Consider the following 27,937-nt stretch of genomic DNA (forward strand, 5'->3'; position numbering starts at 1 on the left):
GGAGGCAGAAACTGACTGCAGAGCCATCAAGTGGCCTACTCGAGAGAGAGCATCAGCAACCACATTTTCCTTGCCCTGCCGGTACACTACTTTAAATTGTAAGCCCATTAACCGAGTCATGGCTTTCCTCTGCATTTCAGAATGGAGATTTTGTTCAGTCAAATAAGCCAGACTTTTGTGATCAGTTCTGATGAGAAACTCTTGAAACTGTAAATATGGGCGCCAATGTTCCATAGCCATGATTAAAGCCAAGAACTCCTTTTCATAAATGGAGAGGTGTCGGTGAGTAGGACCCCAAGCTTTGCTAAGAAATGCAATAGGCTGATTGTGTTGAATGAGAACAGCTCCAATGCCTTGATCACAAGCATCAGTTTCCACAATGAAGGGAGAAGCAAAATCTGGGCGACCCAAGACAGGGAGGGAGGCCATGGCTTGTTTCAGTGAGAGAAAAGCTGACTGTGCTGCCTCAGTCCAAGTAAATTGTTTCTTTGTCAACAGTTGAGTCAGGGGCTTTGCCAAGATGCCATAATTTCTCACAAATCTCCTATAGTACCCTGTGAGACCAAGAAACCCTCGGAGCTCCGTGATGCTAGTTGGAACAGGCCAAGCTAGCATAGCTGTAGTCTTGCTAGGGTCAGTGGAAACTCCTGCTGCTGATATGATATGCCCCAAATAATCCAGTTTTGTTTTGGCAAAGGAACATTTACTGAATTTCAAGAAAAGATGATGCTCTCTCAATTTTTCAAACACTTGCTGGACATGTTGTACGTGTTCCTCTAAAGTAGTGCTATATATCAAGATATCTTCCAGAAAGACAATCACAAACTTCCTCAAGAAAGGGGAGAGAATATCATTCATAAGACATTGAAAGGTGGCAGGAGCATTAGTCAACTCAAATGGCATCACCCTAAATTGGTAGTGACCATGATGTGTCTTGAATGCAGTTTTGCTCTCATCCTCAGGCAGCATTCTAATTTGGTGATAACCAGCTTTCATGTCCAATTTAGTGAACAATCTGGCCCCAAACAGTTCCTCAAGTAATTCCTCGATAACTGGCATGGGAAATCTGTTTTTGACAGTCAAAGAATTTAGTTTCTTGTAATCTATACAGAACCTCCAAGAACCATCTTTCTTCTGAACAAGCAACACTGGACTAGCAAAAGGACTAGTACTGTGAGTGATAAACCCAGGTTCCAAAAGTTCCTTCACCTGCTTCTCAATCTTAGTTTTATGAATGGGGGAGTATTTGTAAGGTCGACAGTTAACTGGAATGGAATCAGGCAGGAGAGGTATGGCATGGTCGTGGACCCTTTGTGGAGGCAGGGTTTGTGGAGTCTGAAACAAATCACTGTATTCTGTTAACAAAGTCTAATGGAAGGGGGGGTTGCTCTGAATGAACTGGAGAACAATCTTCCACAATAGCATATGCCCAGATCTCATTGCCAGCACATCATTTCTAAAGTTGAGTGCAAGACATCTCAGAAAGTTCCAAGGAAGGAGTTTGTACACCTTGTAATGTGACAAGATGACCTGCATCTGAAAACTGTAGTGATTTTTTCTCCCAGTTGCATTGCATGGGGCTATGCCTTTTAAGCCAATCAAACCCCAGAATGCCATCATAAACCTCCTAAGTCCAACACTCTCATTGTTGTAGTGATAGTGTGGCCTTGACACCACCAGCTCAATTGTGGAACAATCTGGTCAGATATCAACACTTGACCATTGGGCAGTGTGACTTGTTTGGGGGTAGCAGGAACAACAGTCAGTCCAGTTAGCTGCAGGAACTTGGAACTAACAAAACTGTGGCTACTACCACTGTCCACCAATAGCAACATGACCTTGTTCTGGACTAGAGCCCTGAGTTTGATACAATCAGGAGTATCAACAGCTGACAAAGCATGCAGAGATAACTGACCAAACTCAGCATTCAGAGAGTCCTCCATGGCCAATTGTGTTTATACTTCTTCAGTCAGATTGACATCCAGGTCATTGACTACCAATGCATTCAACTGTGGTTTAGGCCTCTTCAGACATTTTTCAGCATGCCCAGGTTCATACTTCTCAGCACAAAAGTAGCACAAGCCATTAGCCTTTATGTAATCTCTTTCCTATCGCTCTCTCCACAAGGAACTAGTAGACCCAGATGTCTTAGGATCATTTCGACCAGATGAGGCCCTAATGTTACCAGGTGTAAATATTCTTTGAGATTTGTACTTCCCCCTCTCTAACATTTTCTGCTGAATTTTGGCAAGTAGAATGGGCTTGGTGACCTTGTCAGGTAACTGCAACTGGACAACTGACTGAATCTCGGGTTTTAACTCTTTGATAAACTGTGCCACAAAGAAAACCTCCCCATAACCAGAGTTATGCATACAGATCTAAAACTGTAAAGACTCAAATTCAGTAGCATACTCCTCGACTGTACCTCTCTATTTCAACACTAATAATTCATCCAAAGCAGATCGGTAATCATCAAAGCCAAACTGTTCCTCCACTGCATGTATGAAATCCACCCAACTACCCAAGCCCTGTGTTAATTTGAACATTTGCAACCAACTTGCAGCATTATCATCCATGTGTAAGGAGGCAGTGGTGACCCACAGATGATCAGGCACATTGCACACATGGAAATAATTCAAACATTTGTCCTTCCAGATTTTAGGGTGATGGCCATCAAATCGTGGGAAAGACAACTTGGGAGTATAATTGCGACCAACAGCATGAGTATCTTGATAACCACGACCAGAGTGGAAAAGGATGGTGGGATTGACTATTCTCACCGTGATGACCTTGGCGAGGAGATGGTGGTGGAGGTGGTGGATGTTGGTCGCCAGGACGAAAGAAATCGGCAGTCAGCTGAGCCACCGCCTGACTCGTGGCGTCAACCTTCCTGGAGAGTAGCTCCTGAGCAGTGCCGTATCCCGCCATCACTTCGGCATTGCGCTCGAGTTGAGCTTGGATCTGCTGCTGGTCTCGGCCGATGTTAGTGATGCGAGCGAACAGGAGATCCAGGCTCTCCATCATTTGTTCCCAGTGAGCAGCACCATTACGCTCGTATTCCTCCATCGCGTCCAGCACGAAGCGGGTCTGAACAGAAGGTTTTGGGGGCGCCGTGGTTGCTCACACCGCAAACCGATCCGAATTGGGGGGAATTACGGGCGCGACTTCGCTGTGATGTGCAAGCGAAATCAAGCAATCCCAACCGATCCCGTTATCCAGATCCAGGCCGGCGGAGTACAGCAAGCGAACCACACGCAGAACTGACGAAATCAACGACGGGAAACAACGACTCTGCACGGAAGGATTAGGAAATCCAGTAGCAATTGCACCTCAAACTCGAAGAGGTTGCTCGAATTGATGAAACCTCAGAAGGAGAGGCTCGAGCAGCTTCGATTTGAGCCGAAGGAGTACAGCAATTGCACACGGAATCTCGAACAACGGCGAATCGCTCGCCGTCGCGCCTGTGATGCAGAGTCCAAAGCAGCTCGGCGGAAACAAATCCCACACACTAGAACCCTAAGCGGCGCGAACGGGTGAAGTGGACGACGGCGCCGGAGCGGCTAACCGGCGGTCTGCGGTGGCCGTCGACGACGGGAAGTCGAAGACGGGGCGGGGACGACAAAATCGGAGTGATTCTCGTCGATGCGACTGCGCGTCAAGGTGACGAAGCGAGCCGGGGATTCACAGGCCGAGGATAGAACCTGGCTCTGATACCAACTGTCGTGGCCCTTGGCCGCCGATGAGCTCGCCGGCAATGTGAGTCCGGCCAGCAGATACACAGAGGATAACTTGGTGGAGGAGGAAACCAACCCCGAGGAAGTCTGATTCCAATTTGTTTTTTGAAGACAAGTCTCACTCGTTTCGTTACATGGCTTGGGTCTTATACCCAGAGGCCTAAGCTGCCCACAGGACCCCACGCACATATACACGTGAGCTGTATAAAAGATAGTAGATAGCTATGTATATTCTCCTGCGCTTTATCCTTCCGTCGATGTAGGCGTACGTGTGACAAAATCTGCGGTATCTACGGCTAGATCATCGCGGAGATCGACGTCGTGGCCGCCCACGTCCGCGAGCTCCGGCGCCTGCGCGCGGAGGGGCTCCGCGCAGAGCTGGCGGCGCCGGTGCGCAACGTCGAGCGGGCCTTCGCCAACCTCTCGGTCGCAGTGAGTCGGGTCGCGACGATGCGTGGCACCGCCGTTGAGATGGGCCGCATCTGCATTGCCCCCCGCGGCGGCGGTGCTGGCGAGGCTGCGGACGCCCTGGCCGACGCGCTGCAGCACATCCACATCGGTCTAAGCCAGTGAATGAAGCGGCGGCTCAGTTACTTGTTACGTAGTGCTAGTTAATATTAGCAAGTGCAATGTGCTCATCTTATCAACATGTAATTGCAAGTCACAACTAACCACTTCTCAGAGAAATACCCAGGAGTAAAAACTTTGTTAATATTAGCCATTTATGGTGAAATATTATCCAGTTTCAGTCTAGCCTAACTATTCTGTCACTTACACTGATGCAAAGAGAGCATTTCAAATGTGTTAAGACACGAAAATGTGATGGCACACATCATTAACAATTTTTTTTTGCGGGCACACATCAATAACATTGCCAGTAGGCAGTAGTAGATATATATACATGAGATGGGCGTCAGCCCAAATATTTCAGTACAGCACAAGCGGGAGGTAGCAGTATCCGGGGACCAAGGCATTCCCAGCATGGGAATCTATAACTCAAACCCACATCACAGACTTTGTTCTGGTTATTGAACTCCAATCATCAGCCGGCTGTATAATATTGTGGTCATGAACAAAGAAAGCACAGATGCGTCTAGCTTCCGCACGCCAGGCACTCTTCACGGTTGTTCAGAGAGCAGACCATTTGTGCCATCTTGGCTTCCACGTCTTCCTCTGCAGGCTTGCCATTAGCCACCTGCATGTGTAAGTGGTTTTCGTGGTCAATCATGTTTCAGTAAGTTTCTGGGAAAAAGATTGTGAGAGAACGTATATGGGATTAAGGGAGAGGACATTGTACCCCGTTCTCCTTCAAAAGTGTTGTGTCAACTGTAAACTTGATCGCATCAGCAGCTGCTCGTGTGCGTAGATAGTACATCCCTGTTTTCAGACCCTGACAATGAACAGGTTTAACCATCATCACAGGCTAAGTACTAACTGCTTGAAGACTGCTTTGATCATTCAAGGCTAAATACCTTGGACCAAGCATGGAAGTGCAGTGATGTTAGCTTTCCAAAGTTGGGTTGCTCCATATGGACATTGAGGCTCTGGCTCTGGTCAATATAGCATCCACGATCAACCGCCATGTCAACCAAAGTTTTCTGCTTGATCTCCCACACAGTCCTGTTGAAGTAATTCATACAAACTTTTAGACACTCCAACAGTAACTATTCGGTTTTAAATAATGATATAAAGGTTGAACCGCATACTTGTATATTGCTTTAAGATCATCTGGGATTTCTGTCATCTTTTGGACAGAACCATCGTCATATATTATCTGGTTTTTCAGAGTAGGGGTCCAAATACCCATTTCAGTCAGATCATGAAGAAGATGTTTGTTAACCACAACAAACTCCCCACTGGAAGAAAAACAGAAACATCAATCATATGCGCATGTAAATAAGAATGCAAGCACTCTAAGGAGTATACTTCCAGACCTTAGAACCCGTCGACTGTATATGTTAGACGTGTAGGGTTCAAAGCACTCGTTATTGCCAAGAATCTGACTAGTGGAAGCAGTGGGCATCGGAGCAACAAGAAGAGAATTTCTGATACCAACTTTAGAAATAGTCCTCCTTAGAGATGGCCAATCCCATCTGTTAGATGGGACTACGTTCCACATGTCAGGTTGAAGAATGCCCTACAAAGGAAGAGGGATAGACAATGCTTGATTAATTTTTAAGGACAACACATACAAATGGGCTTCAGATTATTAATATTTCTTTCCTTTTTAGGATAACACTAAACATAAAACTACACCAAAAATAAGAAGCAAACATAATTGAAACAGGGAAATTTTGAGAACAAAACCTTGCTGACAGGACTGCCTTCATATGTTTCATAAGGACCTTCTTTAGCAGCAAGTTCAGCAGAAGCTTTCAGAGCATGATAGTAAATTGTTTCAAAAATATCCTTATTCAACTGCTGAGCCTGAAAAAGATATTATTTGTTACATAACAGCTAAGAGAGATAAAGTGCCAGCGCAGGGGGAAAGTACCTCAGGCGAATCGAATGGCATGCCAAGTAATATGAAAGTATCCGCCAAACCTTGAACACCTATGCCAATTGGCCTGTGCCGCATATTTGATCTCTTAGCGGTCTCAACTGGATAATAATTAATATCAATAATTTTGTTGAGATTATAAGTAACAGTTGAGGTAACCTGGCAAAATCAACATGGCATCAAAACATTTGTTGGCATAGGTGAGAATCGAGGATCTAAGACAAATAGGATCTGAACAAACCTCAGCAAGCTTGTCAAAGTCAAAATATCTATTTTTCGAATCAGTGCTGCCCACAAGCTTAGATGGATGGGACTCTAATGGAACACCCTGTGAAGAAGTTTATCATACAGCACATCAGAATACAACCTTCACAATTGAATTCAGCTGAAGCACTGACAAGATATACCTTTTCCCTTACGAAGGGTGGTAAAGCAATAGATGCAAGGTTGCAGACAGCAGTTTCAGAAGGGCTTGTGTACTCAATTATCTCAGTGCACAAATTTGATGATTTAATTGTGCCCAGATTCTGCTGGTTACTCTTCCTATTGCATGTATCCTGCACAGTCAATAACCATTAAAAAATGCTTAGAGCCCGATAGTAAAATCAGGCAAAAATTGCCAAAAGAATCACAAGTCCAGATGCAGGAACACCTATTCGTATAGTTGGTGGTTGCCAAAAGTATACCTTGTAAAGCATATATGGTGTACCAGTTTCTATCTGTGCCTTCAAAATGTCAAACCAGAGGGTCTGTGCTGGAACAACTTTCTTTGCCTTGCCCTGAAACCAGAAAGCAAGGTTACTAAACAAGGTTTTAAAAAACGCTAGACGCTAGGTGAACGCTAGCCTATGGTTTAGAGTTTTTTGTGATTAAACGTAGATTAAACGTCTTTTGTAATTAAACGACACTGTGATTAAACACAACGCTAGGCCAAAGTTTAGAGTTTAATCAAGATTAAACGTAGTTTTAAAACGTTTTTTTAAAACAGGGTTACTAAAGTAGTTCCAATTTCAATCTATTATATCCAACAATAGAATTTCCAGCTTACTTCTCTTTCGTATTTCTTGTACAAATTCTCAAACTCATCGCCCCAGCAATCAGCCAACCCTGGAGCTTCATTAGGGCAAAACAATGACCATTCCCCATTATTCTGGACCCTTTGCATGAATAGATCGGGAACCCATAATGCATAGAAAAGATCCCTTGCACGATGTTCCTCCTGTTAAATTACCATCCAGAATAACAAATTTTTTAGATTTTTGCAAGGCCACTCAGAATTTAGAAGGAATCCATTTAATATTATTAGAGACCTAAATAGAAGACAAAACATGTGCATATTTTGCTTAATCCCAGGTAGGGAACTAAAATATTGGGTATCTATAGCATGAAGATATGGACTAGAGTACTATTTCCATAATGAAAGAGATTGGATTTGTGGAAATAGTAGATTGATTAATTGAGAGACAATACATTTACATATATAGGGGAGGAGGATCGTGAGGCAAAAGGAAACCTCGTATAGGATCAGGACTCCTCCCCATATATCTCTAATCAAACATACTAAACAAGGCTGGCCGGCTGATAGCCAGGCTCTAAGCCGTACAAGATCAGGACTCTGTCTAACACATAAGACACTAGCTTCAAACAAAAATTAAGAATTGAACAACCATATTTAAGGGATCCTGGCACAGGTAAAGAATAAATTTTAGGTGATGGAGTCAAGGTGGCAGTTATTACAGAAGACTACGATGGCTTACTGTTTTCATATTCGCAAGTGATTAAGAACACCAACGACAGAGATATTACCTTCCCATGGTTCTTTCTCAGATCAAGGAACTCAAAAATATCAGCATGCCAAGGCTCCAAGTATACAGCAAATGCACCTAAGTTCCAGAAGCTCATAAGAATTTATGAAGACAGTGGAATTAGAATTGAGAATAATGGTGGAACATACCCTTTCTTTTTCCACCTCCTTGATCAACATAACGAGCAGTATCATTGAAGACACGTAACATAGGTACAATCCCATTGGATGTTCCATTTGTTCCTCGAATGTAACTCCCAGTAGCACGAATATTGTGAACTGACACACCAATTCCTCCAGCTGATTTGCTAATGACAGCACATTCCTTCAGAGTATCATAAATGCCCTCAATGCTGTCATCTTTCATGCAGATAAGGAAACAGCTGCTTAACTGCATCATAAAGAAGGTGACAGTTAATAAACAATCTTACAACCCACATTTTCGGATCATCTGGAGGGGAACAAGGATGGTACTTGGGGCCTTGGTGTGCCAGCATTGAAAAGCGTTGGTGAGGCATGTGTAAACCAGCGCTGAGACATGAGATGGTATGTCTTGATGGCAGACTCAATGTCTTCCTTGTGTATCCCCACAGAAACCCTCATTAGCATGTGTTGTGGCCTTTCAACAACCTTCCCCGCAAGCTTCAAGAGGTAAGACCTCTCAAGAGTCTTGAAGCCAAAGTAGTCATAATCAAAGTCCCTATCATAAATTATCTCACTGTCCAAGCGAGCAGCATTCTGAAATGTGACAATACAAAAGCCACGTGAGGGACAAATACATTAAGGACAGTGCAGATTAACAATAGATTTACAGGATAGGATATATACCCTTTTCATAAAAAAAAAGCAATGGAACAGTAAATTTAACCGACAGAAACAGAACAGCAGTATCTACACAGGTGCCCTGTCAGAAATGTGTCAGGGCCAATCAGAATCTCACCTTCATGATGATTTCATAAACATCGTCAGCGACCAGAGGGGCCATCAGCCCAGATCTCTCGTTGAAGTGCATGTACATGTCCTTAATCCTGCACCCACGCCAGTCACAAGTCAATTCACAGCCCAATCCACGAATCCAGCCTTCCTCCTGCCGCTACGAACGGACGAAATTAAGCCAAAGTCAGACGGCGCTTACGTCTCCGAGAAGGACTTCTTGGTGTTCTTGTGCAGGTTCGACACAGCAATCCTCGCCGCCAGCTTCACGAACCACGAACAGAGAAAGGGGGGCAACCGACCCCACGTCAGGACAAATCACGACAGCCAGGAGAAAGGAAAACCACGAAACAGAGTTCCTCACCGAGGCATAGTCCGGGTGGGAGGCGGTCATGGCCGCGGCGGTCTCGGCTGCGAGCTCGTCGAGCTGGCTGGTGGTGACGCCCTTGTAGACCCCCAAGCAGACCTTCTGCGCGACGAGCACGGGGTCGCAGTGGTCCTGGCTGAGGCCGTAGCTGAGCTTCTTGAGGCGCGCCGTGATCTTGTCGAAGTGCACCGCCTCCTGCCGCCCGTCCCGCTTCACCACGTACATCTTGCCGCCACCTTCGGGCCACCCGCCGGGCGGGGACTTCCGTCGAACACCTGGTGCGCGCCGCCGCCGCCGCCGCCGCCGCCGCCTAGCTCTAGGTTTGAGGCGAGGGAGGTCAGAAGGGGGCGGTGGATGAGGAGAGAGGGTAGGGTTTGGGGGGGATTTAAATGCCTTCCCGGCGCGGAAGAGGCGAGGAGCAATTATGCGGCGAGGGCTGGAGGATTTTCTCTTCTTTTTTTTTCCGCGGTGGAGAAGAAGATGTTTTTGGGTTTGGCGCGCGGGCGCGGAGGCGTTTTCCCGCGCGGTTTTTGGCGTCGTGGAGCGCGGGCGGGGTTGGCGGGAGGCGCTGCCGGCCTTGCCGCCCGGGCAAAAGCCCAAGATGCCGACGTGTGGGGCCGCGGGTCCGTGCGGCCTCCCTACCCCCACATGTCAGTGGAACCGCAGGCGAAGGTTGTGAGGAGCTTTCGATATGAGGTGTCCACGGGGTGGGGGTGACAGTCCGGGCCCACGGTGTCAGCGTGACGGCGGCGGGCGCGTGCGCGAGCGGCGGGCGGGAATCGAGGAGCGTGCTGGGCAAGCTTTTGCGGGCTCGTACGCTGGTTTTGAGACGGCGGCGTGGACCTTTTGGGCTGCAGCTGGCCCCGTATGATTGGTTGGTCCGAACGCCAGACTGACTGCCACGTGGGCGTGCCGCGTTTGCATGCCCGTTTCTTCCTTGCAGGAGAAGATGCTGCTCGATTGCTGCCTGCTGGGATGACGAGGTGCTCGCCTGCACGGTGTCCGTCCGGCGGCCGTCTTGACCGTTGAGATCTGAACTGGAAGGCGGTCGTGGGTGTCGTACTGGATTTGAAAGTAGCGTGCGGGGGAAGGGAGCGGGACGACGGGAGAAGCGTGCGGGGGAAGGATGTGGTGTGAATTGCTAGTCGGCCCGGTGGCAGGTGGGCCTATCTGTCGTCGAGTTGGCGGCCTGCTTTTCTTTTTTAGGAGGGCGAACACACAGACTCGTAGAGCCCAGCTAGGTCCACGGGGCCACGGCCAACGTTTACTCTTGGGCTAACTGGCGCCTGCGAATGCCGTTTTTTTATTTTTATATTTAAAAAAACAAAATTTCAAAAATATATGTCGAAAGGGGAAAATTTCAAAATTGAGTGTCGGTCGCCCATCCAGTGAGCGACAGGACCTAAATGTAAAAAAAATTACATTTAGGTTCTGGCGCCCAGGGCGAATTAAACAATGAACTTGTAAAATCAATATAAAATCGTAGAAAAATCAAAAAAAATACAAACTCAACTGTTCTGAATTCTATGAAACAAGATCTACAACTTTTGTTACATAAAGTTTTTATTTGATCAATGTATCTTGCTCTATTTTAAATACCAGTTTAATGCACTTTTATTTAAATCTCAAGATCCATCCTTTGGATGCATGTCATCTTTGGCCAGAGTGTTGCATATGGTAAGCATAGGCTTGTACAAAATTTGTAGGCCCAGAAAACATTTCTAGAATAAGTTTTTAAATTAGATCTTGCAATATGTCTAGTTTAAATGGGTTATTTATCCATGCTGCTATACTGAGTATTAGAAGCCATAACTTTTACAGTACCATTATTTTATTCCCTAAGATCTATAAAAAAAAGTTTGGTAAATTTTAGATAAGCACAACTAGACCAAATGAATTATTTCAGATTTTTCTAGGTACAAGAACTATTTTTCTTGATTTAGATACATTAATCAAATGAAAAACTTTATGTAACAAAAGTTGTAGATATTATTTCACAGAATCCAGAACAGTTGAGTTTATATTTTTCCGATTTTTCTACGATTTTATATCGATTTTACAAGTTCACTATTTAATACGCCCTGGGCGCCAGGACCTAAATGTAAATTTTTTTTACATTTAGGTCCTGTCGCCCACTGGATGGGCGACAGGCACCCATTTTTGAAAATTTTCCTATTCGACATATATTTTTGAAATTTTGTTTTTTTAATATAAAAATGAAAAAAAGGCCCTGTGAATTACCACCACAACAAATCTAGGGCCATGTTTAGATGCGAAATCTTTTGGGTGTAAAGTACTGTAGCACTTTCGTTTATATTTGGTAATTATTATCCCGTCATGGGTTAATTATACTTAAAAGATTCGTCTCGCAAATTATAGACAAACTGTGTAATTAGTTATTTTGTTTAGCTACATTTAATACTTCATGCATGCGTTGAAATATTTAGTTATTTTATTTAGCTACATTTAATACTTCATGCATGCGTTGAAACATTTGATATGACGGGGAATCTTGTAAAGTTTTGGAATTTTGAAGGCAACTAAACAAGACCTAGGGCCCATTCGGTTTAGGGCTTGTTCGGTTGCTCTAGGAACCGTTCCAGGTAGGAACGATTCCAAAAGGGGATTGAGTGAATCCACCGGTGTGGTTCCGTTCCTGGCCGGATTGATTCCACCTCTCTAGAATGTGACCATTCAGTTACACAGGAATCAAAACAGGCCATTTTTACATCACACAATTGCAGCACACATGTAGTACTAGAAAATGTAATTATTCATTAGCCGCTGGAATAATTCTCTCGAGTGCAGTACTAACTCTAGCACAGAACGCTCTAGCACAGAACATCTATTGCATTCCGTAACTGTTGGACATGTTGTGCGATAAATTATGGCAAAGTGTGTCAAACTGTCCCTTTCCACGCCTTCTACACCTACTGGCCTGTGATAAATGTTGTTACTCTCCTCCTCATATTGTCCAAGTGATACTATTGTACCTACATCAAATAAAATACATCAGAACTCGACAAACCATCTAGAATTTGAGTACCAGGAATTAAATACTCAGAATTATATGAATAACAGAGTCAATGTAAAATGAAAGGCATGGTAAGAGTTATTGTTGGAGAAACCGAACTTGGACAAGTGGAATTTAAGAATGTTAAAATGAAAGTATTGATTACTGACCAAATATAAGAACTAGGATGCTACTAAATGAGTGACCTTGTGAGGTGACTGAAGCTTAACAATACTAGAAAAGAGACATCTGAATGTGAATGGCCCCAGGAAACTACCAGCTACTGATGGGTCAGCCTGCAGCGGATCAAACATAGGGACCTCAAACATGTCATATGCCTTTCATGTTGGTAGAAAGAAACGAAAAGCAGAAGTAGCCTTTTCAAAATATGAAACATCTAGGACTTCTGAGATGGAGATGCAAGACCATATCTAGCATCAGTCTGTAAACCTATGAAGCTATGTAGTCCCCGGAAATAAGCCAAGCTGCATCTTGATTCAATTAATTTGTATTGATAATCAGCTATTGCAAAAGATTGCGGAGATGCTATGAGATTTGTAACTTTTAGTCAAGTGTTCTGAGCTTTCTCTATTGACAGTCAGTTTGAAAAAAAAAGACATATATGAGCTGCAGATTCAATTATATTGCTATCATTCCTTGCCTGACACTGGCGAGATTACAAGTAAATTTGCAGAAAGTTATGTTAGAATTGATCTCCACCAGTTGCCCCAACGGCCAACTAATCCCTTGACCTCGCGCCTTGATCGGGGGCCAGCCCAAGATGAGGCTGGTGGGCCCCCATCGCTCAACCCTATAAAGACGAGGTTCATCGCCCCCACTATTCCCCACCTCAAAACCCTAATCCGATCAGAAAGGGTGGGCTGTAGCGGCGGGAAGCGCCACTAGCACCGCCCTCTACGATTTTGGCGACCCGCTGTGTCAGCGACCCTCATTGACCACGCCATCGCCAGCTCGGCGTCGCCACCGTGACGCTACTGCGCCACCTCATCGCCACCCCTGCGTAACTCGACAGCGACGTGTCATGGAGGTTGCAAAGGCCACGAGCAATATTTTCCCTTTACAAAAAGTAAGTTTTCCCGTTCGATCTATTCCTAGTCGATCTAGAGATAATAACAAGTTACACACAAATAATTGAACCATTACAAGGTAGATGCATTAATTAAGCATTAGTCGCAGAAGACCAGCTTTATAAACCTTAGCTGCTGAAAAAGCAGCGTACATAGTTTCTCTAATGTACAGAACAATTGCAATAGTTGTGAAAGACATGTAATCTGGATGATTCAATATATATATGATTTCATAGGAGATTCACAATTATAACAGTGACATGTAATCTATGAAACCACAGTCATAGATCTTCTCTGAACAACAAAAATACAATTGCAAGTAGAAATGATTTTTTCAGTAAAATTAACTTTCACAAATGAGGTGTTCAATCATTTAAATCTTGCATCAGTCATAGCCTGGCAGGACAACAAATGCATGACAATAAGTTCTGCTTGGCTGTGATCATGTTCAGTTGTACCCACTGAAAGACAATTAAAATGAAAGCACTTGGTCCCACGGCAAATAGCAAAGTTGCAGAACATGTTGACGAGAAAAACTGGGAACAAATGAATCAAGGCCTAGTCTAGCTTATTTTCAAAACTGCAATGCATGTCTGAAGTCATAACCTTAGGATTTATTTTGGTGAGGAATTAGATACATCCACAAACACACATGAATGTAACTTCCAACAGATTGATCAAAGGTCTACATACACAAACACACATGATTTTTACATGCTTTTAGACTTGTATAGGTATCCTTCGACACGTCATAAAAAATCCTTTGGCAAAAAGAAAACATGCCAAATTCTAAAGATAGCAGTGAGGCATCGCAGCTCAGGGGCCTGGCGCTGGGATTGGATCAGCCGCAACCAGTGCCATCCTCAACGCCTCTGCCGTCGCCGATGCCGTCCGAGGAGGCAAGATCCAAGAAACGCGGAGAGGGGATGGAGGAGAGAGGCGGCAGCTTACTGGTGAGAAGCTCGCCGCCACTACGACGCTGTGCCGCTGCGCCGTCGCCTCGCGCGCTGTCGCCCACCCCTCTCTGCACGCCGTCACCTCACGCGCCGTCTCCTGCGAGTGCGCCGCCAGCTGCGCCTCGTCGCCCTCTCCTCTCTTCGTCGAGCCGGATTGGATCCGGAGGGTGGGAGGTGGGGATCGAATCCGGGCCGGAACGGGGGAAAGCAGGCTGAACCGGGAAAATTTTCAATCCGGGCCACCCAAAACAAACGGCGCTTCTAACCCAGACCAGGTTACAAACCGAGCTACTTCGTTCTGGCCGGAACAGAGGCCTTTCCGGGCCGTTTCGGCTTCCGGGCCGAAACGAACGAGGCCTTAGGCCTGGTTCGGTTGTTCCTGGAACCAATCCAGCCAGGTTACATTCCTGCCCTGGAACCAGTTGATCCACCCCGGTACCACTAGTTCCAGGCCACCATGCACAGGTTTGGTTCCAGGCCAGGAACGGTTGTTCGGCAGCAGTACCAGCAAATGCCAGGAACGTTTGGACAGGCCAGGCCAGGAACATTTCTAGGACACAACAAGCAACAGAACTACAGCAAACACCACTGAGATCAGTCACCAAAACTCAACAGAAACAGGAACAAGACATCTCTGGAACAGGACAGCACATCAGCAAACTAGAGAGACTCAAAGTATGCAAAATATATAGTATTTGCAGCAAACTATATAGTATGTGATTACTCCATCCAGCACAGCACCATCCATCCACCCATTCACTTTCTACTGCTGCCAAGGCAGGCAGGCATGTCCAAAAGACAAAGGAGCACACAATGCTCATAACTTATGGTGTTCTGGTAGTACTCTGAGAGTTGCAGATCACTATGTGGTTGTAGCCTTCAGAAGATGCGAGGAAGTTGGTGAAACAGTAGCAATGTGTGAGGAAGGTTTTCCCATCCCAGCAAGCAAAACTTCAAGAATGATTGGCTAAGTACATACCCTAGAAGAACCTGCATCAAAACTTCAAAAGAGCAAAGTATTTAATAGAAGTAAAATTTACAGACTATAGATGTGAAAACCTGATGAGAAGGATCAGATTTACTTATCAACCGAAAATGATCAAATCTTCATGAGATGCTATATAGAACACATGAGTAAGCAGCTGGGATAGATAGATATTAGGCCTGATAGAACTAAGCTTTTTAGTAAATCATTCTGCTGAAGAGCAGCAACTTGAATCAAACAAAAGACAGGCCAACTATCTAGCACAAGTAGCAGCAGCAAAATCAACAAGCATCGGATAGACATAAAATCACCAGAAATGAATATTCTAGTTACAAAGCAATATGCATTGCCAAAAAAACAATTTCAAATTGAACTTCTAAAGACACAAAACCGGAGAACAAAGGCAAACATCGGATAGACATGCGGAGATCTAGTTAACTCCTACTAGTAATCAGCAAGCATTTTGTATGCAGCAGAAGCTGCATCAAAAACAGAACATAAAATACATGCACCTATGGTCTACTCTTCCTAATGTGTTTTGTGACTTTGCGTAATCATGTGCATCAGCGCTAATAAGAAAACACATGCTAGGACATGTCATTGGTGTTACTTCAGTCACCTACATCTTGAAAAAAGAAAGGCAAGTTATTCTTCAAAATTAACATGAAAATGACAAAGGTGCATCAAATTTATAGTAAATCAAAAATTTATAGCAAAGATGGATACTCCTAGTACAGACTGCCATTTCTAAAATAAATTTATCGGCCTCAGCGATCACAAGCACAGTTAAATCAAGCCTGTACAAAATGATACTTGCTAACTCCTGCTTATAAACTCGTAGATTCTGTGTTAGGGAAAAAAACCCTCATAGATTTCAATGGAAAGTGCAAACTCTCACAAAAATACAATCCTGTGCCGGCCACCTTCTTATCTATACTACACTAAGCACTTGCACTACAACACAACCATATGACTGAATCATCAATCAAACTGCCCACTCCTGCCTACGACCCTGCGCCTAACGTCCGCCCATTACTGTCAGTTACTCCCGATCTGATAGGATTAGGATGAGCTCTGCAATGCTTGCAACTGCTCTCCCAAACCCGGCAACCGTGCAGCCGTACTTGCACCGCGCAGCCGCGCAGGGCTGCAGCAGCAGCCCATCAGCCATCGACAGGTGCGCCGTGCATCAGTACGCGAAGCGCTGTCCTGGCGAGGCCGATCTCGCTGAAATCCAAATCCGTGGGCACCTCAGCTAGCTTATCAGATCGGCACCGGATCCGGAGCAAGATTTCCCTGGGATTTGAGGCGCCAAGTCGCCAACACATCACTTTCGCAGCAGGTCCATCAGAGATTCGCCGCTGGCTGCTACTACTGGATCCGCCGGAGATTCACAGCAAGAAACGGGGAGAGGGGAAGGAGGAGAGGGGCGGCGGCTTACCGGGGAGAAGGCAGCGGAGGAGAAGCTCGCCGCCTGTGCCCAGCCGAGCCGCCGCGCCGTCGCCTGGCGCGCCGTCGCCCTCGCCTCGCGAGCCGTCGGGAAGGAGGCGCCGTCGGGATGGATTGGATCCGGAGGGTGTGAAATACGGATTGAATCCGGGCCGGAATGGTTGGGAAGGAGGCCGAACCGGGCCTGTTTCCAAATCGGGCCGCCCAAAACGAACGACGATTCCGGCCCAAGACTGTTTTCAAACCGGGCTGCTTTATTCCGGCCGGATCCAGGCCAGTTCCGGGCCGATCCGGGCCTTGCCGAACGAGGCCAGGCGTTGAGCCTCTGTTCCGGGCGGGGAACGAGGGCCCCCAGGAATCCTATACATCTTCCAGAATATGAAAATATTATTGAACTTCTAGTGTTTGAGATTCGTGTGGACTGAATCAAGCGGATGGGATTGGAGCGGACAGCAACACTGCGCATGTGGGTTGATGTTGGGTATGGGTGGAGGCGGAGATTCCGTTTAGATTAGAAATTTTAATTTTATTTTTCTCTCAAACCGTAATTGCTTTTTGGATTCCGTTTGAACCATGATACTATTTAGAATTAATGCAACAAAATAAGATCACATATGCATATATTTTAATTATTTTTATTTTTTTAAAAAAAATCAACATTCAGAATATACTATTACAGCATTTGAGAATACATTCTCAACATTTTGTATATACAGTTTCAACATTTTATATAAAATGTTTAACTAGTTTACAAGAAATGTTGCATTAACTTTGAAGGAATGTTGAATCTTGTATTTTAAAATGCTGACTGTAGTTTAGTAAAAATATTAATTGTTGATGCAACTTGAGGAAGGAAAAAAAAAGTCTGCCATCACCAGCACCTTCCTAGTGACATTTGCAGATGCTTGCACGATTCAACGAACAGGGCGGGGCACCAGCGCCCTGCTGCCGTGGGGTGGAGGATCGCGCTACACTGTGAGTTTCTGATGGGCCATGTAACATGGGCTTTATATATACATCTTTTATCCATCTTCCGAAAGGGATATAGGGAGCCCCCAGAATTAATCCATGTGATTGAGGGCGTGGAAACAAACCTGCTGTTCCAGTTGGAATCGTTCCTAAACTAAACGAACACCCCTAATTGGCAATTCAACACCCCTTTTCCATGTCTTTCAACCCACACATCCAGACATAGGCCCTGTTTAGTTCGCGAATTTTTTTGAATTTTGACACTGTAGCATTTTGTTGTTATTTAGCAATTAATGTCCAATTATTTGGCATAAAAGATTCGTCTCGTGCTAATCAATTGGACTGTGTAATTAGTTATTTTTTCAATTACATTTAATGCTCAATGCATGTGTCCAAACATTCGATGTGATAGGTACTATAGAAATTTTTTTGAGAACTAAACAGGGCCATAGCCACATGTTGTAGGTGTTTGTCCTTCAGAAGCTCCAGTAGCTCCTTCTGAGTTCTTGTACCCAGCCATCTTGGCCTGTGTGTACACATCCTCTCCCTCAGCATTGGTCCCCTATTGGAAGCTCTCCGGCGCTTTCCTCTCCATCTTCTCAAACTCATGAACAACGTCCACGAATGCAGTGCAACCAGAGGGGTTCAGTACTTCAGTGTCACATGGAAAACACAGAAAACAGTAGCATCTGCCATCGACCGGGTTAAATGAAGGAATTAGCTTGAAGTCCCAGTTATGTCCTGAGCTATCTAGTAATTCCGGGACCCAGGGAGTAGCACCTCCCTCTCCAAGGTGATTGCGTTGATAGAATTTTTCCATGTTTGAAACTGATCCACAAGACAAATTCCTAGCATCACCCCCAGAAAATACATGTCCATCCGTATGGATAATGTTTCTGTTAACAATGAAGAACCAGCCTATTAACTATTAAGCCAACGCCATATTTAGTTAAAAAAAAAGGCAACGGCCATGGCTCAGAATATGCGCATTGTCAGAAATTCATCCTGGAGCAACTCAAAGTAGTATATGATGTAGAGCTCAGATAATACTACATGTCTATACATAAGTGTATATTCGCCGTCCCCTTCGCCGTCATGCGAATTAAAAAAATATTTCACAATTGTTAAAATTGCTTATGCGCAATCCCTACTTCCTAGAAAGGTAACTGCATGCATGGGCATCTCAGATTGTGACGGCAGAGACGAGGAGGAGCCATGTCATGGAGGTGTTCAATGCTCTCCTCAAGCGGGCCAGCTCTACGGCGACGCGGGCTCCCGCCGGCCGCACCGTCACGCCGTCGCCGTCGATGCTGAACAGGTGCACCAGGAACGGCGCCTCCCCAATGCGCCACACGATCTCCGCGATCGACTCACGCATCCACCCCTCCACCTTCTCCTCCCCATCTCTCCATCTCATCTGCCAAACACGCTCCCCAGCAACCCCTCCACCCGTTCCAGGCGCTAGAGCTGCACCCTGCAGGCTGCAGCCCCTGGGGCGCATCCGCAATCTATTAGTTTTTATTAAAAAAAACGAAGATAAACACTTGTGTTACCATCCGCCTACTAGTGCAGCAGTCAAAGAATGTATGTGTGATTGTCATGTTAGATGTAGCGCATTTCTACATGTTTATGTGGGCCCAAACACAACCTTGTTCATTTGAAGTTGTTTACTGAGGCCCTCCACGGTGTGTGTCTGCCAAAAGAGGTGAGGGAAGATTTAACCATCACTCACAGTGTGAGAGGAGATGCTAATTCCAAGTGACAGATGAGATGACAATTCCAAGTAACGCTCAAAAAATCTGGAGCACTGCATGTGTTTTGCATGTGTTCTGCTCATGAGGACCGACAAAGAAGGACAAAGAGAATCTGTTCTCGCGCAATGAATAGAGCAATAGGATGGTAACATTTTATTTCATGTGGAGCTATATTTACAGATAGCTTCGGTGCTAGTTTTTTCGTACGTAGTTTGATGCTTATCTTCTATTTGTGGATCCAGTTCTTTCAAGCACACTGTGTGGAGGGTCTGATGCTGCTGGATGGTGGGGTGTGGTCCGGATAACCAGACCTACGACACATGTCGAGGTTGGGTACAGCTGTCCCGTGGCACACAGCCCCGTTTAGTTTTTTTAAAAAAATTCTACAGTACCCGTCACATCGAATATTTGTACACATGCATAGAGTATCAAATGTAGTTAAAAATAACTAATTATATAGTCTAACTGATTAGTATGAGACGAATCTTTTAAATCTAATTAATCCATAATTAAATATTAATTACTAAATAAAAACGAATGTGTTATACTGTCAAAATCTAAAAAATTTGGTGAACTAAACGGGGCCACACTGTGGACTGATCGAAGTTTTCTTCGCCCATCCCAATCCCATGCACCAACGAACACATGTGTTGCACGCCCAGGCGCCCATCGGGCCCACGCGTCGGTCACTACAGTCTGCAAGGATCCCAATCCGTGATGCACGAGGCCACTACACCGATATCTCACCAAACAATTAATGTCCACCAGCCATGCATTAACCCAAGGCAGCACATCCAACATCCGCAACCAGCATACTGCATCCCCATGCATTTAAATGGGCCGGCCATTCAGTTGCTTGTCAGTTCTTCATCAGCTTCAAAACCAAACACTTCAGCTGCAGCGTAAGCTTGCAGGGCACCAGAGATCAGGCAGCAATGGCCAGCTCGGTTGCAAACACTGCTAGTAGCATGCGCCGCCGCCTCCTGCCCCTCGCCGCCGTCGTGGCTCTGACGATCCTGGCGCCGCCGGTGGTGTCGGAAGAACGGGTCCCTGTGCGGCTGACGGTGTACGTCCAGGAAGTCCTGGACGGGCCGGGGCAGACGGAGAAGCTGCTGATTAAGGGCCCCGGCCCGGAGAACCCGAGAGTGTGGCCCCCGTACAACCTCTTCGGCGACACGGTTGTGATGGACGACCTCGTCACCGAGGGCCTCGGCAACGACACCGCGCCCATCGGCCGCGTGTACGGCATCTACATGACGGCCTCCATGACCCGCCCGGTGTACTCGGTGAGCTTCACGCTGCTGCTCACCGCGGGGCCCTACAGCGGGAGCACGCTCGTGATGGCCGGCATCGACGACGACGACATGGAGGTCAGGGAGCACGCCGTGGTGGGCGGGACGGGCGCGCTCCGGGGGGCCGAGGGCTACGTGCTGGGCGTGGTCACGCCATTCTCGCCCACGTACGTTGTGATGGAGCTGGACGTGTACGCGACCGTGCCGGTGCCGACGACCGAAGCCAAAGCGGCTGCCTCTCATCTCATAACCGACCAGTGATCCACTAGCTTGCTTGCTATCCCCTCTAATAATTCAAATGGTAGATCATTTTAGCAAATCTAAATGTATAATTTTTACTATGTATCTAGATATAATATTTATCTAGATACGTAGCAAAACTTTTGTATCTAAATTTATCAAAACGACCTACAATTTGGAATCAAGGGAGTACTCAATAATCCATCATTGTGCCCTACTGCGTGCCCTTTGCTTCGTTCGATGGGTACGTGTTAGCGCTGCGTCTTTTGCTACTACACCAATGCAAGGTGAGAAATAAAATAAATCTGCCTCCTCTTGGCCCAAATATTAGCATGCAAGTGGGTTGGAATTGGGCCAACCAGTGATTGACTCAGAGTACCCATCAATTCTATTTCTAGGTTTTGGATTAAACTAACGCATTTCAATGTTGCCTAAACATATACAATGGGTCGTCAACCAAACACCATAGCCGAATGAATCATCAGGCTCTATGGTGGGCGCGGTTAGGCATCGCCAGAGGCAATGAGATTCGTATCTATCACCCGAAGGATCTTAATTAATTGGGCCGCATTCAGCCCAATTAACCCGGCAGTTGACTATTTTGATGGGCTGCATGTTAGCATATTATAAGGTAAAGATATAATTGATGATATCATCTTGCATATATAAAGTGCAAAAACTAGAAAAAGATATAGGCTCTAAACTGAGAATCAAAATTAAATTTCGATTGCACTAGTGAGTTTCTTGCAACAAGATTTTCAAAACAAGACCACACTTGTCTATATTTGCATGATTCTTTTAAAAATATTTTTAATACTAAATAATTAATTTATAATACTGGGAACAAAAGATTTAACAACACAGACAAATAATTGTTTTTACGTACAAGAACTTCCAAACGAATAATAATGTACAATGAACAAAATATTAAATATCACGGACATTTGTTTGTGTAGGATAAATAATGGAAAATAAATATCGCGTACAGATGAGTCAACATGGCCGAACAATTTAGTCTGCCAGGCCAACAAGTAATTTGATATTTCGATTTTCGAATAAATTAGTTATGCACAGATGAATAATTTTACATGAAAGACAACATATCCGCCTGGCTAATAAGAAATAAAATAAAAGGATAGATAAAGAAATGAATGGATAAAAATAAGAACGCAATGAGAAACAAAAGGAAGAATAAGAAAATTCACTAGATAGAAATAATGGAAAACCAAATGAAATACAATGTCAAGGAAGATAATAGAAAAAAGAAACATCGCACTTGTATTTTTAATAGCACTCATACATTTAGTTTATAACAAAGAAAATAAATATTATGAAGAATCATAAATTCACAATAAATAAATAATACAACTATTATGTACTTAAAATAGATAACTAACAAAAAGAATAATAATAAAAGTAACGTGAAAAAACAACATATACAAACAAAGAAGAAATATCTATAAGAGAAATAAGAATACAAAAAGAAATTAGGAAGAAAAGCAAAAGAATTAAGGGTTACTGTGTACTGCACGACTATAGTAATGTTTCAAGCATGCATGCATAGAGAAAATAAAATAAAATATCATTCAGCATCGTGCGGGTACAGATCTGAATGACAGCTCTTGCATGCGTCTGCGCCGAGGTACGTCAAGACTAACAGACTACTGAAAACATTAGTGGGCTGGCTAAAATAATCAGGCGGATGCCGCTATTGCAGTGCATAGGATCCGCAAGTGACGATCGTTTGCGATCTCTGTGTTTCAGCGCTCTCCTCTTTTGACCTAATTTACGCGTTTATAAAAAACACGAGTGATCCATGAAGCCCACTACATCGACGTCTCACCCAACAATATAATTAATTAATGTCCACCACTCATTAATTGTCCAAAAAACCCAGGCAGCAGATCCAACCACCGCAACCAGTCAACGACGACGAACGCGATAAATGGGAGGGCCATTCATTTGCTTGTTAGTTCTTCATCAGCTGCAAGACCAAACACTTCATCACTCATCAGCTGCAGCGTAAGCTTGCAGAGCTCCACAGACCTGGCAGCAATGGCCAGCTCGGTTGCAACACTACTAGTAGCAAGCGCCGCCGCCTCCTGCTCCTCTCCGCCGCCGTGGCTCTGACCATCCTGGCGCCGCCGGTGGTGTCGGCACGGCGGCGCCCTGTGCAGCTGCGGGTGTACGTCCAGGAGGTCCTGGACGGGCCGGCGCAGACGGAGAAGCTGTTGATCAGGGGCCCCGGCCCGGCGAACCCGTCCGTGTGGCCACCGTACAACCTCTTCGGCGACACGATTGTGATGGACGACCTCGTCACCGAGGGCCTCGGCAACGACTCCGCGCGCCATCGGCCGCGTGTATGGCACCTACACGACGGCCTCCATGAGCCGCCCGGTGTACACGGTGAGCTTCACGCTGGTGCTCTCCGCGGGGCCCTACAACGGGAGCACGCTCGTGATGGGCGGCATCGACGACAGCTCGGCGGTCAGGGAGCACGCCGTGGTGGGCGGGACGGGCGCGCTCCGGGGGGCCCAAGGCTACGTGCTGGCCGTGGTCAAGCCAGTGTCGCCCACGTACGTAGTGATGGAGCTAACCGTGAACGCGACCGTGCCGGTGCCGACGACCAAAGCCAAAGCGGCTGCCTCCCATCTCATAATCGACATGTAATCTACTAGCTAGCTAGCTTGCTACTTACTCCGTCTAAAATTATTAGTCGTTTGTTTTTCTAGATAGATTGATTTACTATGCACTTAGACATATGTATAGGTGCATAGTAAATCGATATTCAGAAAAAAATAAAATGACTAATAATTTGAAATGGAGGAAGTACCCAATAATCATTGTGCCCTACTGCCCTTTGTTTTGATGGGTACGTGTTAGCGCTGCACCTCTTGCTGCGGCTACCACCGAGGTGAGAAATAAAACAAGTCCTGAGCTCTCCCTCGCAGCCAGTACGTGTTGAGTCTGGCTTCCGCACACCGGCTCGATCGGCCCCCACAGCAGGGGCGGATACAGGAGGGGGGCTAAGCCCCCCTAAGCTCCCCTAATTACACGCAAAACACTGTAGCAAGATCTCCAAATCACCATTAAATCTTCATACAAATCAACATCTCTATTGTTTCAGCTCCCCCTTGCCTCCAATCCTGCATCCGCCACTGCCCCACAGCTGACAGCTCCACTCGTCCGTCAAGCTATGGCAGTTGAGTTCCTGTTGAATAATTCTGGTACCCCTTGGTGTCTAGCTAGTTTTTTGGTTTTAATTGGCAGCTTGTAGGCATGGCTAGTTGCTAGGCCATGAAGGTTGTGGAGATCTAGATCGCGCTGCGTTCCAGGTGTTTGGGATGGCACTCGCTGATGAAGAGCGTGGCGTGCATGTCGGGTGTATGCCCCCCCCCCCCCCCCCCCCCCCAGTTAGTTGTAAACTTTTCCTTTATAAACAATGATCTAGGATGAAAAACGCTGCTAAGTTTGCGGCACAAACGAGACTGTGTTCGTGTGTTCATCGTGTTCCAGTTCGCATGAGTTTGTGCGCTTTCGTGAGCTCGCCGGCGTTGTGATCGATAGCGTCTTGTGCGCTTTCATGAGCTCGCCGGCGTTGTGATCGATAGCGTCTCTCCGGATCTCCAACAAGTGGCATCAGAGCAGGTTGCGGCTCGGGAATTGATCGCGGCAGACTATCGCCGCTAGAAATCGAGACCGCGCAATCGAGTGGCCGTTGATGACGGAACCACCACCGGCAGCCAGGCCTGGGCGTTCGGGCTACCCGAAAATTTCAGGTCGGGTTTTTCGAGTTTTGAAAACTCCAGCCCGATTTTTGATCAAAATAAACAAAACTCGACATTTCGGGTTCGGGTTTTCCCGAACAACCCAAACCACCCTGTGCACTGCCGCTCGACGCCGTCCCTCCTGCATGTGTTGTGTCCGACCGGCCACCGGCGCCTGCGGCTGCGCTTCGAGCCTCATGCGGAAACTGGGACCACTACAAGAAATCCTTTAATCCATGACGAATTTTTGGTGACATTTACGAAAACCGTCATAAATAGACAGGAGCTATGACGATTTATTAATTTTCGTCACAGATTTGTAGATAGCCCATACGGGCTCTAAATTGGGCCCATGTTCTATGACAAATCTCTGAAAACATCATAGAATGAAAATAGAAATCGTCATGGATTTGATACTATGCTCAACTCACAATGGTGATAAATAAAAATGTGTTATAATTAACATAGCCCACCTATCGGTGTAAGATACTGAGCTCACATATGCATCCATGCTGCTACATAATATTTTGTTTGTATGAGAATATTATTATATGAATCCTTCTCGATTGATTCATGTTTAAATTTAATTTTTCTTAGTTTTCTAAATTTTTATTGCATAGAAAAAATACTTTTGGGCCCGCTGCCACCACTCCATGTAACATGTGCTCGGATGCCATTAAGAAAAAAACATTTATGCAAAAGAACAAAAGGAATAGCGATCAAAAATTAAAAAGAAAAGTTAGGGGCACAAGGAAGGAATGTGTATCGAACCTGGGACCCTTCCTCAAAGAGGGTGAGCGTTGAACCTTTACTCAAAGAGGGTGAGCGTTGAACCGCTGCACTACAACAGCACTGTTTGTTTTTGAAGCATTTATCTTAGTTATATTATTAAAGTGAAGGTTGTGCTAAATAGGAAAAACAATTCTGGTAGACAAGGGATTCGAAACCGGGTGTTGTAGTAATGGGTAACGAAACCCATTTTATAGTTTCTTTATTTATCATTTAATGCCAAAAAAGGTGCAAAATGGGGCTTCGAACCTGGGTCTGCGGAACCACAAGAAAATGCCCCTCCACTGAGGTCCTAGTGTGGTTGCATTACACTACGAAATTTAAATTTCATATAGAACTTCTAGATCAGACTGCGTCAAGGAGGACACGCACAACCTTTTGGGCCAATCTCGTGGCTCCACGTCGTTGCATCCAGTTGGAAAAAAAACTTGAGGCTAGTGGGAATCGAACCCTGGTGTTGAGCAAAAGAATCGCACGCCTTTACCAACTGCGCTACAGCTGCAGCTTTAACATTTATTAGTATCACTTTATTTATATAATTTGGAGAAAAAAAGAGATGCGTAACCAGGAATCGACCTCGGGTCGTGGAGATAAGATAGGGGCACCCCACCAATGCGCCAGGACTTCATTTGTGGCACCAAAAGGTAACAAAACTGCTATATTATTTTTGTTAACGTGGTCCTGTAATGAAGAACAGATGTGTGATTCCTATTTTTCTTTTTGATCTGGAATTAAATTTTATAATTGGTATTTCTTACTCACAAGAAATCCAAATTTGATGTTTCTTTTTTCTAAATTTTTCTAAAATTATGATCTTTAAGTTAGTGGCATTTGTTTGTATGTTAATTACTATTTCTTGGATCTTTTTTATACGGCTTGTTTTCTTCCACCAAAATTGAAAATCAAAAATGTTTTTAGCATAATAATTGGTAATGTAACATCATATTTTCTGATATTATGGTGAAAATAAGGTTTTGTCCAAATCGGAGATGCATACGAGTTCGAAAGTATAACGAGTATCACAAAACTCAAAGTTTTGACTTGAATTACAAGATACTATGTGAGAGATGTATCTATTATGAACTATGTATAATTAAAATATCATAAAATATTATGAAATTTTTATGTCAGAATTATACATTCACAAAATGATTCTATGAGAAATTATAGATTTTTCAGAGATGTTTTAGATATTATTATCATTATTTTATAATGAGGTTGCATGGATAAGTTTGATTTATTCCTTGTAAACATTTGAACTTTTCATCTATTTTTGCGATATGAGCTATAATAGAACAGAGGTACTTAAAATATATTTTTGAGGGATTTTTTAGATATTATTTGCAATACATATAGTTCAATCCATAATTACTTTTGATAAACTCGCAGAAATTCATTTAAACTATTAAAAATAGCAAATGAGTTTTAAAATTATTGAAACTTGTACGAGAAAACTTATATATAGAATCTACTATATATAAAAAATATATTGGTGTGCATAAGATAATTATGTTTGTGTTACTTCACAATGGTGCAATAAAATAAAAAGAAAAAAGAAAAATATTAAGCAAGGAAGAAATGAACTAGGCCCATTTTGGCCCAACAATTTATAACCGTCCATCGCTGATCGAACGGATCTCATCACATCCCCGTTCTATAAAACCTCTCTCAGAAACCCTAGCAACTCCAATCCCTCACCCCGGCGCCCGGCCGCCCCCTTCCCCCGCGTCAAGCTCCCTCCTCTCTCCCTCCCCCCTCAGATCTGCGTGCAGCTCCCCAAAGTAAGGCAGCGGCGTGCCTCGTGCTATCCATTGGCCCCAGGCGGCTGACGCTGCTCCTCAGATCTGCCCGCCGCTGTGAGGAGATGGCGACCACGGCTACTGGGCGAGCGAACGGCGACCACGGCTGCTGGGCGAGCGGACGGCGGCCACGGCTGCTCGGTGACTGAATGGCGACCACGGCTGCGCGGAGCGGAGGAAGCTGTAGGTGATGCTCGATTCGCTCTCAGGGGACTGCCCGCCTCTGCCGACGCCGGAGCGCCTGGCCTCCGCCTCCAACTGCGGCAGCGCCCCCTCCTCACCTCCCTCACCCCCTTCCTGGTGGTTCCTGGATGTGGGTGTTGCTTTCATTCTTTCTTGTTGTTCAGATCTGCATCAGTCTGTTTAGGTTCGTAATGTTGCTTGCTTGGTAGTCAAGCTCGGACTAGATGCTGAATGTGTTTGTTTTTTTCTCATCCTCTTGTTGCTGTTTGACTCCGGTTGGGTTATCTGCATAGGAGTAGAACGCAAACAATGGTG

The 27,937-nt window shown here is 45.1% G+C and overlaps 3 protein-coding genes and 1 long non-coding RNA gene across 4 annotated transcripts; 1 reads left to right on the forward strand and 3 right to left on the reverse strand.

Annotated features, from left to right (window-relative positions):
- Window positions 1-4,538: 4,538 nt before the first annotated feature.
- Window positions 4,539-9,837, reverse strand: LOC120702745 (ribonucleoside-diphosphate reductase large subunit-like). Its single transcript, XM_039986668.1, has 17 exons — window positions 9,336-9,837; window positions 9,174-9,235; window positions 8,979-9,066; window positions 8,513-8,776; window positions 8,189-8,429; window positions 8,041-8,117; window positions 7,283-7,453; window positions 6,921-7,013; window positions 6,642-6,791; window positions 6,476-6,562; window positions 6,229-6,393; window positions 6,042-6,161; window positions 5,669-5,871; window positions 5,441-5,590; window positions 5,207-5,354; window positions 5,032-5,124; window positions 4,539-4,929 (listed from the first exon to the last, which is right to left on the reverse strand). The coding sequence occupies exons 1-17, from the start codon at window positions 9,561-9,563 to the stop codon at window positions 4,828-4,830; spliced, it is 2,442 nt and encodes an 813-aa protein (XP_039842602.1). The 5' UTR covers window positions 9,564-9,837; the 3' UTR covers window positions 4,539-4,827.
- A 2,199-nt stretch (window positions 9,838-12,036) lies between these two features.
- LOC120702746 lies at window positions 12,037-14,491 on the reverse strand. Its single transcript, XR_005686515.1, has 2 exons — window positions 14,391-14,491; window positions 12,037-12,331 (listed from the first exon to the last, which is right to left on the reverse strand). It is a non-coding gene; the product is annotated as an uncharacterized LOC120702746 (long non-coding RNA).
- Window positions 14,492-14,969: 478 nt separating this feature from the next.
- LOC120701809 lies at window positions 14,970-17,295 on the reverse strand. Its single transcript, XM_039985624.1, has 3 exons — window positions 16,822-17,295; window positions 15,375-15,385; window positions 14,970-15,272 (listed from the first exon to the last, which is right to left on the reverse strand). Exons 1-3 carry the CDS (start codon window positions 17,293-17,295, stop codon window positions 15,152-15,154), a joined length of 606 nt encoding a protein of 201 aa, XP_039841558.1. The 3' UTR covers window positions 14,970-15,151.
- A 3,100-nt stretch (window positions 17,296-20,395) lies between these two features.
- LOC120702747 (dirigent protein 11-like) lies at window positions 20,396-21,409 on the forward strand. The gene has a single exon (XM_039986669.1). The coding sequence runs from the start codon at window positions 20,488-20,490 to the stop codon at window positions 21,103-21,105; it is 618 nt and encodes a 205-aa protein (XP_039842603.1). The 5' UTR covers window positions 20,396-20,487; the 3' UTR covers window positions 21,106-21,409.
- The last annotated feature ends 6,528 nt before the right edge of the window (window positions 21,410-27,937 follow it).

Source organism: Panicum virgatum, chromosome 4K (genome assembly GCF_016808335.1).
Source record: "Panicum virgatum strain AP13 chromosome 4K, P.virgatum_v5, whole genome shotgun sequence".
NCBI classification, from domain to species: Eukaryota; Viridiplantae; Streptophyta; class Magnoliopsida; order Poales; family Poaceae; genus Panicum; species Panicum virgatum.

Excerpts from the sequence above, each read along its gene's own strand:
- LOC120702745 (XM_039986668.1), bottom strand. The coding sequence starts at position 9,563 with ATGTACGTGGTGAAGCGGGACGGGCGGCAGGAGGCGGTGCACTTCGAC. Across the intron at positions 6,792-6,920 it reads CACCATATATGCTTTACAAG|GATACATGCAATAGGAAGAG; the intron begins GTATACTTTTGG and ends TTGACTGTGCAG. Across the intron at positions 6,394-6,475 it reads ACTTTGACAAGCTTGCTGAG|GTTACCTCAACTGTTACTTA; the intron begins GTTTGTTCAGAT and ends TGATTTTGCCAG.
- LOC120701809 (XM_039985624.1), bottom strand. The coding sequence starts at position 17,295 with ATGCGCAGTGTTGCTGTCCGCTCCAATCCCATCCGCTTGATTCAGTCC.
- LOC120702747 (XM_039986669.1), top strand. The coding sequence starts at position 20,488 with ATGGCCAGCTCGGTTGCAAACACTGCTAGTAGCATGCGCCGCCGCCTC.